General features: G+C 41.4%; 1 protein-coding gene across 1 annotated transcript in view; it reads left to right on the forward strand.

Annotated features, from left to right (window-relative positions):
• Positions 1-8660: 8660 nt before the first annotated feature.
• Positions 8661-17261, forward strand: part of PDE4DIP (phosphodiesterase 4D interacting protein) — a 166885-nt gene continuing 158284 nt past the window's right edge. Inside the window, exon 1 of the mRNA XM_048216389.2 lies at positions 8661-8918. Within this exon, the coding sequence (XP_048072346.1) occupies positions 8899-8918 (20 nt within the window). The 5' untranslated portion in view covers positions 8661-8898. The remainder of the gene's footprint in view (positions 8919-17261) is intronic.

Consider the following 17261-nt stretch of genomic DNA (forward strand, 5'->3'; position numbering starts at 1 on the left):
TTCAGTCCATGCTGGTAAAATTTGCTTAAAAACATGGAGGACATCTTTTGTACTAATTATAATCAACTCCTCTAGACGAAAGCTATGCCCACATTTTATTCTGAAACAAGCTCTTTTCTACCTTGGGCTGCCAGGAGACTGCTGTGAGACAAAGGGCCCTTCAGATTCTTCGAAGCTTCTTTGTCTAGTAGGGAGGCACACCCTTGAGATTCTTAGAGGCCTTTTTGTTTAACTGAAATGGTATATGAGGCATCACCTTAAATATTTCGAGGTATTAACCATGGGTCCAACAGTCACATCTTGGATTTGAGTTTTGCCCTGAAACTACTTCTTAATTTGAAACTTTTGCTATCTGGAGAGATTGGGATGTGAGGCAGTTTAATTTTTGAATCTGGCAAGTCCTGACTCTATATTTCCCCTAAATTCAGCTTAAAAACTGCGTGGTCCTTCCCCCCTCCCTTTTTTTCCTTCCCTAACGCACCTTTTTCTATCCATACCTTGTCATATGTGGTTAAAAAAAGCCAGTTAGCACTTCTGAAATTCTGTCTAAAAATTTCTTTGGCCAGACCCATCCATTCATTATGAATGTTTTCTATTTTCCACATTCCTACAGGTAATGGTTTGGCTAAATTTCTGCCACGACGTAACACGGGTCATTTTTTTCCAGCCCCTAATAATATTTTCTTTGCTGTCCGCAGTCTCTCTAGAATGCCCTTCCAGTTTTCACTAACAGTATCCTTGAGGCCTTTCCAGGTTCTGCTACATCCAGGTCTCAAAGTCGTTGCCACTTGTTTAGGTTTTTGTTAGAGCAACACCCCATTCACAGGTACCAAATTGGCTCGGTTAACTACTGCTACTTAGTAAGCTACTCCAAAACTTATGACTTAACACAGAAAAACATGTTTTTATATCTCATGATGTGGGGGTCAGTAATCCTACCATGACTCAGCTGGGCAAATCTACTCCATAGAGCCACAGCTGGAGCTGCTCAGTTAGGTCCAGCAGATGATGGGACTGATCTCGAAAGTCCAGCACTTCATTCACGTGCCTGGCACCTTTATGGTAACTGCCAGGTGGTGGGCTCAGTTAGGCACCTCCCTCTCTCTGTGCAGGCTCAGGTCCTCTCTCCACAGGGTCTTGAAAGAGGGCATCATCTACTTCCATTCTGACCTCAGTTTGTATTTTCTAATTGATTATGTTCTTCTGACCAGCTTATCTCTTAACTCAGGTAAAAGACCCTATGGGCAAAGCATCCCCTGAGGGACATTGAAACTACCCCCTCAAGCAATAAGGACTGCCCTGAGCCAGCAAGACCACTGTGACTGACCCCAAGACAATGATCTTCCTGGCCTTTACTGTCCACCGACCTTTGTCCCATATTTTCCTCATATACACCTGGAAGTGTTTTCAGCATTTTGCAGACAGTGTTTGAACATTAGTTCCCTATCTTCTCAGGATTGACCTCACTGAAATGAATTTCTTTCTTGTTTCACCACCAGTCTTCTCTCTGCTTTTGGGTTTTGTAAGCGGTGAGTGGCTGCACTTAGTCCGTTTGGGACCCCAGGAGCCAGGCGCTCTTGCTCCCCTGCACCCTGGCTAAAGTTTCTCTAGGATGGGAGTTTTCTTACCGGGCAGCTCTGGACTTTGAAAGCAAGTGTCCAAAGTGTCTTGCATGAAAGATGCAACTCTTCTTTTTTTTTTTTTAAAGATTTTATTTTTATTTATTTGACAGAGATAGAGACAGCCAGAGAGAGAGGGAACACAAGCAGGGGGAGTGGGAGAGGAAGAAGCAGGCTCCTAGTGGAGGAGCCTGATGTGGGGCTCGATCCCATAACGCCGGGATCACGCCCTGAGCCGAAGGCAGATGCTTAACCGCTGTGCCACCCAGGCACCCCGGATGCAACTCTTCTTAATGACTTAGCCTTGGCAGTCCCAGGACATCTCTTACTGCTGCATTCTATCAGTCAAGTAAGTCTCTAAGGCAGACCCGGATTAAAAGGGAGGAGAATTAGATCTCATCTCTCAATGGAAGAAGGAAAGAATTCATGGCCATCTTTAAGTGCCACAGACACTCTTATCCTTGATTGTGGAATGACTCATCTCTGTCTGGAAAGGACATAAAAAAACAAAAAAACCCTCAAGGTTAGAGAGATGGATGTGGTGTGGTGAGGGACAGAGGGGACATCTGCTTACTGACCAAGTCAGCTGAATCAACTGCAGTGATCAGTGGAGTGAAAGAGTTACAGACACAGTGTCCTCTTACCTAAGTCTCAGTGAATGCTGGGTGTCAGAATAAGGGAAGCAGTGAGCGTAGTGAGTGGTTAGGTGTGACATTCTGGAGCTAAGCTTTTTTACATCTCAGCTTTGTGAACTGAGGCAATATACTTCACCTCCCTGTGCTCCATGTTAGTCATTTACAAAACAGAGATAACTAGAGCCTCGCTCATCAGGATCTGGGGAGGATGAAAGGAGTCAGTACCTATAGCACTCTCTTTTTTTTAAAAAAGATACTCAATAAGCATTTATTGACCTGAATAAAGGTAAGATGGTAAATCCAAGCAGCATACTGGTTGAAATAATTGAAATATTCCTTTTTTTTCTTTTTTTTTTAAATAATTTTTTTTATTATATTATGTTAGTCACCATACAGTACATCCCTGGTTTCTGATGTAAAGTTCGATGATTCATTAGTTGCGTATAACACCCAGTGCACCATGCAATACGTGCCCTCCTTACTACCGATCACCAGCCTATCCCATTCCCCCACCTCCCTCCCCTCTGAAGCCCTCAGTTTGTTTCTCAGAGTCCATAGTCTCTCGTGCTTCATTCCCCCTTCTGATTACCCATCCTTTCTTTATCCCTTTCTTCTCACCGATCTTCCTAGTTCTTACATTCCATAGATGAGAGAAACCATGTGATAATTGTCTTTCTCTGCTTGACTTATTTCACTTAGCATTATCTCTTTCAGTGCTGTCCATGTTGCAGCAAATGTTGAGAAATTGTTCTTTTTGATAGCTGAGTAATATTCCATTGTACATATGGAGCACAACTTCTTAATCCAGTCATCTGTTGAAGGGCATCTCGGCTCCTTCCACGATTTAGGTATTGTGGACAATGCTGCTATGAACATTGGGGTGCATATGGCCCTTCTCTTCACTATGTCTGTATCTTTGGGGTAAATACCCAGTAGTGCAATTGCTGGATCATAGGGGAGCTCAATTTTTAACTTTTAAGGGACCTCCACACTGTTTTCCAAAGTGGTTGTACCAACTTGCATTCCCACCAACAATGTAGGAGGGATACCCTTTCTCCACATCCCCTCCAACAATTGTTGTTTCTTGCCTTGTCCATTTTTGCCATTCTAACTGGCGTAAGGTGGTATCTCAATGCAGTTTTGATTTGAATTTCCCTGATGGCTAATGATTTTGAACATTTTTTCATGTGTCTGTTAGCCATTTGTATGTCCTCATTGGAAAAGTGTCTGTTCATATCTTCTGCCCATTTTATGATTTGTTTATTTGTTTCTTGCATATTGAGTTTGAGAAGTTCTTTGTAGATCTTGGATACCAGTCTTTTATGTGTAGTATCATTTGCAAATATATTCTCCCATTCTGTGGGCTGCCTCTTAGTTTTTTTGACTGTTTCCTTGGCTGTGCAGAAGCTTTTTATCTTGATGAAGTCCCACAAGTTCATTTTATCTTTTGTTTCTCTTGCCTTTGGAGATGTGTCACGAAAAAGTTGCTGTGGCCCATGTCGTAGAGGTTGCTGCCTATGTTCTCCTCCAGGATTTTGATGGATTCCTGTTTCACATCAAGGTCTTTCATCCATTTGGAGTTTATCTTTGTGTATGGTGTGAGAGAGTGGTCAAGTTTCATTCTTTTGCATGTAGCTGACCAGTTTTCCCAGCACCATTTATCGAAGAGACTGTCTTTATTCCACTGGATGTTTTTTCCTGCTTTATCAAAGATTAGTTACCCAAAGAGCTGAGGGTCCATTTCTGGGTTCTCTATTCTGTTCCATTGGTCTATGTGTCTGTTTTTTGCCAGTACCATGCTGTCTTTGTGATCACAGCTTTGTAGTACAACTTGAAATCCGGCATTGTGATGCCCCCAGCTTTGCACTCTTAGAAGAGAATCTGGCAAAAAAAAAAAAAGGTATGTTAAACGTGTTTCTTTTTATTGTTGCCTTAGAGTTCATGCAGTCATTTACATCAAAATCAATAGTCCTTTTTACCTAGCATCAAGCTGGGGAGGAGAAGGGCAAGGGAATTAAAAAAAATGAATGGAAGGTAAAAGTACCATTAGAGTATTCTGAACTGAGTATATATAAAAAAGAAATACCTTCCTATTTTTTGTATTTTCTCATCAATGCAAATATTTCCTGAGGCACAATCCATTGACCAGTTCAAGAGCCATGTACTCAAGAATAACATAAGTGATTTAATTTACAACTACTTTAATTTATTGACATTATCTACCCAGATTCTTTGAGTTCTAAATTAGAAACCTGGGAGAGATACAAAAGGGGAAGATGTGTAACTTTCTACATAATGATTCATGGGATCTATAGTCTTATCTAACTCAAATGGGAGTAAAAAATGTGTCAGGCTAGCCTTCGCTGCAGTAATAAATAATTTCCAAATCTCAGTAACTTAATACAACAAACATGTATTTCTTGGTCAGTCCACATGTTCAATTTGGGCCAGTAGGAGCACTTAGATCATCAGAGTCGCTCAGAGACCATGGATGAAAGCTTCATCTTGATACTAATTGATCTTCAAAGATCAGTACAACAGTGGAAACTGACAGTTGCTGATTGTGTACTGACTCTTAAAAACGTCTACATTCCACCTAGAAGTGGACATATGAGACTTCCTTTCACATTTCAGTGGCCAAAACAAGCTACATTTCATTGACCAAAAGCCACACCTTACTTTAAATGGGGTAGGGAAGGGTAAAGTTACCATGTACCCACCAGGAGAAAATTTCACAAAGAGCCAGAAAGCACAGCATACAGGGATTGATAGATGATAAATTGTATTTTTGTTCTACACCTACTCACCCCTCCTGCAGTCTGTGGGCAGAGTGCGCTTTTCTGCACCAATGACTTTGGACTTGGCCATCTAACTTACTTTGGAGAATGAAATACCACAGAAAGGGCAACATGCCAGTTCTGAGTGCAGATTTCAAGAGTCTGTGCCAACTCTTTTACGCTCCTGCAATCTACCATGAGAAGAATATTCCCCAGGTAGCCAGTGCTTCTTCAGTGTGGGTCCTGAAATGAGAGCTACTTGGAATAGTCTTGAACCCATGCTTAACCAATCCATACCTGAAACCCAGATCCTTGAGTGAGGAGTGGATGTTTGTGGTACAATATTGAGGTTTAGGAGTTCTTTGTTAAACAGCATTGTTGCAACAAAAAGATGACTAATACAATGACCACACAACAGGATTAAGGTGACTAGCTACTAGAGATAATGGTTTGCAAGAAAGCCTATGAAAGGGGCTTCTGGGGGTCTCAGTCAGTTAAGCGTCTGACTCTTGATCTCAGTTCAGGTGTTAATCTCGGGGTTATGAGTTCAAGGCTTGCATTGGACTCCACGCGGGCATGGAGTCTGCTCAAAAAAAAAAAAAAAAGCCTATGAAATAAGATTTTACTAGTTAGTATTCTAAGAAGTATAAAGTAAAATGAGATGATGTTTAATTATTTATATACCATATAGATAGATAGGCATAGATACATAGATATATCTATCTTATAACTATTAAATAATTTCTTACCTATTAGAACAGTTAAAATTAAAAATCCTAGTGTTATTCTGTGTAAGATGATAAAATTAGAAAGTACTTTCTTTTTAAAGATTTTACTTAATTTTTTAAAGATGTATTTATTTATTTTAGAGAGAGGGAAAGAGAGAGCAGGGGGGAGTGGCAGAGGGAGAGGGAGAGAATCCTAAGCATACTCCCCACCAAGCATGGGGTGGGGGAGGGGCTCGCTCTATCCTACGACCCTGACATCATGACCCAAGATGAAACCAAGAGTCAGGTGCTCAACAAACTGAGCCACCCAGGTGCCCCAAAGATTTTATTTTTTAAATTAATTTCTACACCGCATGCAGGGCTTGAACTTACAACCCTAATATGAAGAGTTACACGCTCTACTTGTGGAGCAAGCCAGGCATCCCTGGAAAGTGCTTTTATCCTCACATTCCTATGCCTTAAGAAGTTATCCTAGGGAAACAATTTAAAAGAATAAAATAATGGAGGCATTGTTTATAAGAGTCTAATATTAGAAACAGTGTAACTATGCAGTAACAAAATATTATTAAGTAAACTATAGTTTTATTGATATTATATAGTAATTTACAATCATTAAACTAATAAATATATAAACACTCTCTAATGACATGGACAGATATCTAATAAGTGAGAAAGGAGGGCATAAACTTTTGTCTAGGCTGTAATTATATAGAAACAGATATGTAATATATGCAGATAATGACTAGATGGAATGTAGAGAAATTTAAAGTTGTGTTGGCAGAGTGGATATATGGGTGATTTTTTTTTTTTTTACAATATAACACAAAAACTTTGTTCTTTTGACAATAAACGTAATCCTGAAAACAACAATGAAATCTCTGTTTTCAAGAATATACTCTTGGGTGTGTAAGAGAGAGTCAGTGTTTTGGGTTAAAAGATATATTTTTTAAAAAGACCGGAAAGAAATTTCAACAAACGTTTAACATTGATTATCTCTGGGTATTATGGGTAGTTTACTTTCTATATACTTCTTTTTGTATTTTTTCAACCGTTCACAATGAATGTACTATGAACTTTGTAAAAACATTATTTAAAAATAAACTGGCATATTTTCTAGCCTCACTTCTGAGACCCCATAGTTCTTCCAGCTAATGCTATTACTTCTTGAATGCAGCATATGTCTTGCTGTAAATACAGTTCCTCTCCAAACTCAGTAGCCCATAATTTGATTTGAGACAAAACTAAATATAGCACCCACTTTGGTTTGGAGGATGGAAATCTGACTCTCCTCACCCTTTTTTGCTTGTTTTTTTGCAGCATGAGATTCTTTTCAAGACAGGTGGCCTATAAGCCTTGTCTTGGGTCAAACTGGGCCTTAAAATGTTTCCTGGAAACATTCTAAGCTCAGGAGCAGTGTGGCCTTAGGTCTGAGCTAAGTGCTGGGGGGAGGGGTGGGCATTCTAGATTAGGGGCCTATTAGATGGTTCCTCTGAACCCTCAGATGTTTTATTATTATCCTGCCCTCCCCACCCCTATTCTGTGCTGATAATTAGAGGAAGTCATCCAAAACATAGTAGGCAGGATAACAGCTCCAAGAATACGGGCTCCCCACAGTTTCACCAATTCTCAGGCGTGCCAGGGCCCTTCCTGAGTTAAACTCAGGATACCTGAAAGAATCAATTCACTGTAGAAACATCTTGTTGGCCTTACTTTCAGAAATTTAGAGAGTTAATGTCTGGGGTCACACCATGGAGAAGACAACCGGTGTCCGAGGCTTAGCAGAGACTTTGAGCTTTTTGGGGTCTCAATTCTATCACCTCTGAAATAAGTAAAACTAAATAACATTGCCACATGTGGGCACTATAAAGCTTTCTGCAAATTAAAAAAGGTCATTGGTAACGCAAATAATAACGGTGATCATGTCATTTAATAAAAAGGTTTTATTTTAGAGCTAAAAAGGAGCTTGGGGCTGTAAGCACTTTAATTATAGCATGTCTGACTTGTTTAAACCTCATCACATAAATAGATGGTACAGAGTCTCAGGCAGTGCCGTCACCAAAGGGCCCTTTTCCATGATCTTGAATAATGAAGGAGGAGATTCTAGTCCTGTCGGCTACTGTCTTGAAGCTTTTCTAGTGTTCTGGGAAGTTCAGGAACCCTCTGCCCCCTTTGAAGCTAGTTGTAGAGCCCAGTTGCCTCTGTGCTTGGGAAACTGAAGGCGGAAGAGGCAGAACAGTATAGAATCAGGGGCTGACGGAGATGGAGGCAGCTAAGCTGATAATACTGCAAGGTTTCGTTGGGGTGCTTCCCTTTCTGAGGTAGGTTCCTGTCCCCAGATGAATGGTGAGACCGACATGTCACATCTCTAGGAAACTAACATCAAGTTCAAGTCCGATGACCATCTAGGGTGTGCATCTGCATTCAGCCGGGACTGCGGCTAAAACCCTCCTAGACCCCAGCTCTGGTTCTGGGTTTACTTGTGGGTGGGGTGATGCAGGCACACGAGAGGACCTTCTCTCCAAATTCTCCCGACAGTTGGTGGTTTTTTGGGTTTTGTTTTGTTTTGTTTTGTTTTGTTTTTTACAGCGCCCCTCAGTGGGACGGGGGAGGAGCGGAGGGGCTTGGTACCGCGCCCCCCGCCCTCTGCCCTTCCGCCCACCTCTCCCAGCCGGGGAGGCGTGCCACCTGGGCTGGCTCGGCCCCCGCACACTGGCTGCCGGGAGCCCCGCCTCTGCTCGCGGTTGACAGCTCAGCTGGTGCGGAGCGACTCGTGCCAGCCAGTCGTGTCTCAGCCTGGGAGCGTGTGCGCGCCCCGCCGGGCTGCCTCTGGCCCCAGTTCCCCAAACAGCGCTGGGCGCCGCTCCGCTCCACGTCCCGCTTCCTACTGAGAACAGTCCCTCCCTTGTGCCCGTCGCACCGTTAGCCGGAGGTTCGGCCACGTCAAATCGCTTTTCTAAAAAACAAACAAACCAACCAGGGAGCCGAGCTCTCTCTTCGCCAACACAGAAAGAAGGAGCTGGGGAGGGAAAAGCTGCCGCTCTTTGCACTGGAGATTCGTGGGCCAGGGTTCTCGTTTTCCCAGGCTGCTTCCACTCCCGGGTGAGGAGCGCCCTGAAAGTGAGGGGGAAGCGCCTGGAAAATGGAGCAGACGTGGACAAGGTACGTGAGCCGCTGCTTTCTGCCCGCATTCCGGATACGGTGCGCCCCCCTCCCTCGCGCCCTAACCGCCACCCCCCCCCCCCCGCCCCCGCTCCCTTAAGGAGAACCCTCACCTAGGGGCTTTTGGTATCTTCTCTCTTTTTTTAAATGCATCTTTAATTCCCACTTCTCTTGATCCTTCTGCACATGTTCTGTTCTCTGGTGTTTTCCTTGCTTAATGGATCTCCTCTCCACCTAGTCTTGTTACTACAAATACCCAGTGGGGCTTTACCTGGAAGTTTTTGTAGAAATGGTTCTTTTCCCTGTTCCACAGAGGGGAGGGATTGGCGTAGGTCATTCTTTAGAGATACCTTTGATTTCAGATACCTTGAAAAATACCAGATTCCTTCTCACCCTGCCACGTTTTCCTTCTCAACCTCATCCTCCACCAGTCATACAAAAGGCAAAGTACTGAGTGAGCAGAGCCCAGCATTGTTCATCTCCAGAGTCTCCAGTTGGAGTGACTTCGGAAGAGGAAAGAAGGAAGAAAGAGACCAGGGTGCCCTTCATTGCCCAGGCTTTGTTGAGACCAGGGTGACAGCCAGCTTTTAGGACAGATTTTGGAGATGTCCAATGGACTAGTCCTTCCCCTCAATGGACTTTAAAACAGACCTACTCAGGGGTAAAAGATAATGTGTTGGGACTAAGATTTCATTTTTGTTTGTCAGTGGGAGGTTGGATGGAAAGGCTGGATTCCAGAGGTGTTTCCAAAACAGATACTGCTCCAGCTCCAGGATTTAGCTTTGGAGATTGGAGTGAGGCCAAATGTGTGTGTTGACGCCTAAGAGAAAGTGGACCGTACAGACGCAGAAGGGAAATTGGGGCTTAATAGGACTTGTGAAAAAGATCTGAGGGATTTCAGCTGATTGTTCAACAGGAGTGATCTCTATTGTGTCAGTTTTAATGAAATTGAAGCTTTGGGAATGTTGGTAGACCCATGCTATCTAGATTTGCAAGTAACGATTCTACTTTTTGCTCTTTTCTACTCTTCTTAGGCCTCTCCTAGAGGGCAGTGCTCTGTTGTGGGCATCGCTAGTGCAATCAAGAGACACAAGGGGACTGAAAACCTTGAGGGGTGACCAAAAGACCTGGGGGTCTTTAGTCTGAGGAAGAGAAGACGGGGCTGGGGTGGGGGTGGATATGGTGGCTTCTTTCAAATATTGGAAGAGGAATTGGTGGTGGTGGGATTCAATGGATTTGGAAACTCTTAGGAGAACAGAACACATTGCGAGGAGGCAAGTTACAGCTTTGTGTAAGGGAGAAGCTTTCTAACAAGTGACCTACCTGGGTAGTAAATAGATTCCTGACCCTGAAATTGTTCAAGCAAAGGCTAGATGACCACTCAAAGGTAATGAGAATGAGCATATCAGGGATTCTTGCTCTCTTGTCAGTGTTGTTCACACTTAAAAAAAAAGATATTAATTTTTTTCCTGAACTTTATATTTAGATATTTATTTAGATTTCAGATAAATTCAGAAATAGTTTAGAAAACCCCAAATAATATGTTTATAGTTCAGTTAATGTCACAAACTGAGTATATCCATGTTAATAGGCATTCAGATCAAGAAAGAGGACATAACCAGCACTCCCGAAGCCCTTGTGACCCAATAATAATCATTATTCTAACTTCTCACACCATAGATCACTTTTGCCTGGCTTTGAACCTTACTTATGTCAGTGAAATTATCCACTGTGTACTCTTTTATGTCTGGCTTCTTTCATTCCATCTGATGCTTGTGGGATTCTTCCACATTGTTGTGTAGAGTTGTAGTTCATTCATTCTTGCTTCTGTATGGGATTCTATTGGGTGTAAATACATCAAATTCATTTATCCATTCTACTGTTAATGAGCATTTGGGCAATTTCTAGTTTGGGGCTGTTATGAATAGGTTGCTGTCTATGAACATTCTTGGGCATGTCTTTTGGTGAACATAGGTACATTATTGCTGTTGGGTAAATGCATAGACGTAGAATTTCTGAGTAATCAGAAATGTATGTTCAGCTTCTGTAGATACTGCCAAATAATTTTCTAAAGTGGTTATAAAGAGGATAGACAATGGGTTGAGATACAGTGAAAAAGTGCTCCACATCACTAGTCATCAGGGAAATGCAAATAAGAACCACAGTGCCATACCACTGTATACATATTGGAATAGCCAAAATGGAAAATAAAATACCGAATGTTGGTGAGGTGGAAGAGTCAGAACGTTCATGGATTTTATTTTGTTTTTTGGGTTTTGGGGTTTTTTGCCCTTGCTCACAGTGAGAAATGTATTTACATTACAACCAGGTATACTCCTGTACTCCTTGTTTCAGTTGAAACAAGAGTTTCGTGTAACAATACTTAACCTTACTGTGTGTTTTGTACTCTGATCTTTTCCGCCCTCCTCCTTTTCTTTAAAAAAGAAAAAATGCTAGTGTGACTCAATTTATTTCACCAACTAGTGGATCATAAATGGAAAAATCCTATAATCATGTATCATAACTAATGTCTCAGATGTTTCCTAACTCACAGCTAAGATCAGTTCATAACTATTTATTTTAAACGTGAGAGCCCAGTACAGGCAAAGCACTGTGCTAAATGCTAAGGGTGAAACGATGAATGAGACTGGGTTTCTGCCTTCAAGCATTGTACTTTCTCATTGTAATTCTAAGAGAGGCTAAAGCAGACATATGCATGAGGTCACAGGGGAGAAGCACAACTTGAGAAATTCAAAGAATAAAAATTAACTATAAAGCCACTGTTTATTAGGCTTGCATCTACTAACTTGCGTGCTAATCCCTTTGCAGACTTCATTTCGCCTAATCCTCACAACCCTATGAGGTACGAGGGAAATGTTACTATAGTCATCATTTTTAAGACAAGAGAAATTGAACTTGAGAGAGAGTAATAAGGTACCCAGGGAACACACACAGCTGAGAAAGAAATACAGCCTGGCATTGAGTTTTGCTGGTGATTCCATTTCTGACTTGGTTCTGGAGCTGGCTCCTTAATCCTGACTAGTCAAGTTTATGAATAAGTTTAAGACTGTGATTCTACTCTTAAGTGTCATTCTTGGCAGCTCTGCAAAGCTTCCTCTCTGAAAGGTTCTTCCCATGAGCCTCCATACCCTTTATCTTGCTCAGTCTATCCACAAAGGACAGGGTGCTGAGTATTTGAGTTTTCAAAGTATAATATCCCCTACTGCTAGCTGTGTATCATCTGCCCTGCTGGAGGTCAACAGGAAGGCTTTTTCCCAGGGATGTTGCCCGACTGTTGCCAGACTCTTTGTTTAAATCATTTGGGGAGAACATCATTGGTTCTGGAATAGCAAATTTCCTATGAATAAGCCAGCCTTACAAAAAAGCTGGCAAGCTACTATCCATGAATAAGGTAAGAATAAGCTCATGGAGATGATGAGGAGCCTGATGATGAGGATAATTTTGCTCACCTTGTAAGTCTCGTATCTATCAGGCAAACAGCTTCTACCGCTCTAAATTTTTAGCGTTCACTTATCGAGACTAGCAACTCGCTGAAGAGTGTGTATTTCAGATTCCTTACATTGTATTAGTTTCGTTTTGCTGCTGAAACAAATTACCACAAATTTAATGGCTGAAAACAACACAAATTTATTATCTTGCAGTTCTGGAGGTCAGAAGTCTGGAAATTGGTCTTTAGGCTAAAGTGAAGATGTCTGCAGGAGTGTGTTCCTCCTGGAGGCTCTAGGGAAGAAATCTATTCCTTGCCTTTTGCAGCTTTAGAGGCTGTCCATATTCCTTGCTTCATTGGCCCCTTTCCAGCAATGGCATCACTCCAGTCTCTGCTCCCTTATCTCATCTCCTCTTCTAATGCTGACTCTCTGGTGTATCACTTACAAGGACCCTTGTAATGACTTTGGGCCCAACTGGATAATCTGGAATAATCCCGCTATCTCAAAATCCTTAATCACATCTGAAAGTCCCTTTTGCCGTGTAAAGTGGCACATTCACAGGTTCCAGAGATTAGGAATGTGGACTTCTTTGGAGGGCCATTATCCAGCCTACCACACTGTGAAATGCTGGAAAAGTCATTACTAATTCTCTTCCCCTTTTGGGTGGAAATACTCTTGTTTGTAGCATGTGGAAAAGCTGAGTAAAAGTCAGGCAAATCATACCTGAACCTTAGTCAACTTCCCTAAACAAATAACTCAAGGAAAAGTGAACTTGAACTATTTAAGGGCTACCTGTAAGATTGAAGGTTAGGAAAGGAATTTAATAGTCTGTTTTGTTTTGTGTAACCTTGTAATTTAATTTAACACAATGCAAGCATTGATTGTATTTGCCTGCTGTGGCTCTGCAAACTTGGAGAAGGTTAAGTAATAGCCAAGAAAAATAGTGGTTCAGTCTCAAAATTTAAAAAATTTGATTTTGTTTCTTCACCCCCATAAAGTGCAGCCTTCAAGTAAGACAAGAAGCCCATTTACCATGGTTATATTGCACTTAAATGATCCCCATTGATAGCTTATTTGCATTTATTCTGCTCCATATTAACTCTTAGCTTAACTTAACTCTACATTCACTCCTTCTTGACTGTAGAGGAAGCAGAGACATTTATTTCTCTTTGAATTCATGCTAAGTTGGCAGAGAGTCCCATTTACTAATGCATAGTTACAACCAGAAATCGCATTTCTCTCCATTTTATAGATAAGGCAGCTGAGGCCAGAGAGGTTAATTAAGCACTGGAGTGCGAAGGTCTGGTTGAGTCCAGTGCCTTTGCCCACTGTGCTGCCGCTGCTTGCATATAACACTTTTTTTTTTATTAGGAATATGCTCTTTCTCATAATTCTATTACTGAAATATCTTTGGTCTTTGAAGTTCCCTTTTAACCCTCAGCACTTCTAGCAATTGATTTTCTGCATTTGGGGAAGGAAAAATCTCTGCCTTCGAAACTCTGAGCTACTTTTAAATAGGTCTGTACTTGGATTTTGGTTTGAGGAATTTATCTCAATCTGTGCTTTCATCACCGCTTGCTTATTTCCGGTGTCCTAGGTCAGACTGGATCCCCCTGCCCCTGTGCTCCTTTCAGCTTACATGCTAAGGGTGGAGTTCAAATACGAGAAGACTGGGAAGGGGTCATTTTGTCTCTGAAAGGATGCATTGGGTGACTCTCAGCATAGCGCCCTCTCCATTCTCAGTGGTTCAGGGATAATTTATACAAAGCTGTGTGGAGTATCCATCCATTCAGCGGATGCCCTGGGACACTACTTCTGTTGAAATCACCGTATTTTATAAATAAAATTCCAAAATAAGCTCAGAACATTCCACAAGTTGTCTCTGGCAAAAATCCAAATAGCGTGTAAAGTTAGAAGAAAGTCTAGAATAAAAGAGATGTCATGATGACCCAAGGTGGCTCTACCCAATTCTATTTTAAAACATTCGAATATACTGAGGACTTGTTTTCCTCAGTCTCAGAACATCTTCTGAGTTCTGTGGTCAGCAAGACAAGCATGATCTGAGTTTTTTTCTCCTGGCTGAAGCACTTTATTATTCCTAGACTATTCATCATCATCATCATCACAGCTATAAGTTGTATTTTCATGGCACTTTAATAGTTTCTAATAGATTTTTCCTTGATGTGTCTTGTTATTGCCAGTCCTCTTTTGCTTGTTCCATTCTCCAGAAACTTCTTCCTCTCTTGGTCTCTCCAGTGCCAACTAGGGATGGTAGCTACTTGTATCTTTTCATCATGGCCAAGGTGGAAGAGGTATGAAGAAGCAATAACTGCTGACATATAAAAAGCATTGACTGACAAAGAAAATTGAATAATTTCTAGCCTTTTACACAGGGGAAGAATGTATTTATTTTCCGTGTCATAATGTGGAACATTGTTATTCATGATGTAGAATATGTGGAAATATAATACTTTACTCCATCATTCCCTTATACTGAGGTCTTCAGGGTGTCAGTTTTTAACTATTATAAATAATACTTGATAAACATCTAGGTACATAAAGCATCTTCTTCCATAGGATTATTTTTGAACCATAGATGTTCAGAAGTAGAATAACTCTATCAGACGTTTGTAGTTGTTGAATATATGTTGCAAGTTGCCTAGCATTTAGACTCATAACTCGTAGAAATATAGAGGATATTTTGGTTCAGTTTAACCATCTTTTTCAAGACCTGAGTCCCTAGACTGCAGAAGGGGAAGTGGAGGCACACTGACATCAAGTGATGTATCCGAGCTGAATCAGTAGCAGCATCCCCAACTTCTACTCCTCTCTAGAGTAAAATGCTTCACGTTGCTGTTAGTATCTTTACCATCTTGAAGTGTTTCTGAAATGGTAATAAACAGAAAATTTTAATATAAGAAAGTAAAAGTGGTTGTAAGTTACATCAAAATTATGGATGCAGGGTGCTTGGGTGGCTCAGTCAGTTAAGCCATCCGACCCTTGATGTCAGCTCAGGTCATGATCTCAGGGTCCTGAGATTTTTTTTTTTAAAGATTTTATTTATTTATTTGACAGAGATAGAGACAGCCAGTGAGAGAGGGAACACAAGCAGGGGGAGTGGGAGAGGAAGAAGCAGGCTCATAGTGGAGGAGCCTGATGTGGGGCTCGATCCCATCACACCGGGATCATGCCCTGAGCCTAAGGCAGACACTTAATGACTGCGCCACCCAGGCGCCCCTCGGGGTCCTGAGATTTTAAAGATAAAATTTATTTATCTTAAAGATAAATAAATCTTTAAGAAAAATATTCTGTCTCCCTCTCCCTGTGCCTCTCCCCTGCTCAAAGAATATCAAATCATTAAAACAATTTTAAAAAATTATGCATACATATTAGGATATCTATTTCAAGGAAAGGAAAAAAGAAAATAGATGCTGTATTTGGTGATGGGATTATGGGCAACATCCTTTACATGCTGCCTTAAAACCGAGTCAATATGTGTTTTACAGCAGAAAGAAATTTACATTTATGTGTATCGAGTGACAACATAGAAAGTTTGGAACTGAGTTGGTCTGACAGTGCTTCTTCTGTGTATTACTTAGAGATTTCCAGGTTACTGGCACCATGGGAACAGCGTTATGGCCAGACCACCTAAGGAGCTGGTTGTAGAGTGTCATTTTACTCTTCCTGAGCTAAAATTATTATGTGGGCCTGCCTATACCAGCTGTTCCCACCTACACACCTAGCCTTGCCCTTGCTAGGATAGCTTTACCCTTCAAAGATTAGTTTCAGCATTGTCTCCTTTGGAATTATTTTTGGAGCCTAATTCTAGGTGTTTTCTGTAGTCAGAGCATGCTGTCTACTCTGCCACTGCTTGCGGCTACTCAGTTGGTTTATGTGGTGTTTTCCATTCTCTAAGCTTATGAAGAGAGGACTTTTGCTGTTTGTCTCTAAATCTTCAGCATCTAACATGGTTTTAGCACTTAGAAGATCCTCCATTTAGAACCTACTAGAGAACATTCCCCCGAAGGCTGATATGAACATCTGTTTGATAGGTGTCTCCCTATTATGGAGTGGACACAGCAGGTTACCAAAGCTTGATGACACTCGATATTCACATTGCATTCGTTTGTTGCTTACGTTATATGCATCAAATTCCTGTTATGATCTAGACTTTTTAAATGCTAGCTATCTGGTGGTGGATGATATAACCCTGCCTGCAAGTGGCTGATGTTCCAGAGGGGTCACTGGGCATGAGTGTCTGTTACTATTCTGCCTGGACCTCACACTTAGACCTTTCTTCCAGTCCACTTCCAGACACCATCAGCAAGCCAACTTTGCAGCTCATCCTCACTCCAAATTCTCCACTCTTAGGATCCTTAACTCTGAGTTTATGTTGCCTGACCACAAGGTCATGCTCCCCCACCCCCATCTTCTCATTCTTTCTGAATATTCAGTTCACCTTATCACTTACTCCTGTTCCTCTATCTTCCAGGCCACCTGCTCTTTGTCCCTCTCCCTACTGAGCCTGGACCTCAGGGGCAACCCTTTCAATCTCTGTCAGCCCTGCTTCAGTCTCTTACTTCCTTAACAACCCCCAAACCTTGGTATCCCTCGGTCAGTTTTATTATCCTCTAAGAGTCCATAATCTTTGTTTTATTTTTTTTAATTTATTTTCTTTGGTTGAAGCGAAATTGGCATACAATATCATGTTAGTTTCAGGTGTACATCATAGTGACTCAGTATTTTTATACATTATGAAATGATCCCCATGGTAAGTGTAGTTACCATCTGTCACCATGCAGAATTATTACTGTATTATTGACTCTATTTCTTATGCTCTACTTTACATCCCCATGACTTATTTATTTTATTACTGGAATTTTGTACTTCCTAA

Source organism: Ursus arctos, unplaced genomic scaffold (genome assembly GCF_023065955.2).
Source record: "Ursus arctos isolate Adak ecotype North America unplaced genomic scaffold, UrsArc2.0 scaffold_12, whole genome shotgun sequence".
NCBI lineage: Eukaryota > Metazoa > Chordata > Mammalia > Carnivora > Ursidae > Ursus > Ursus arctos.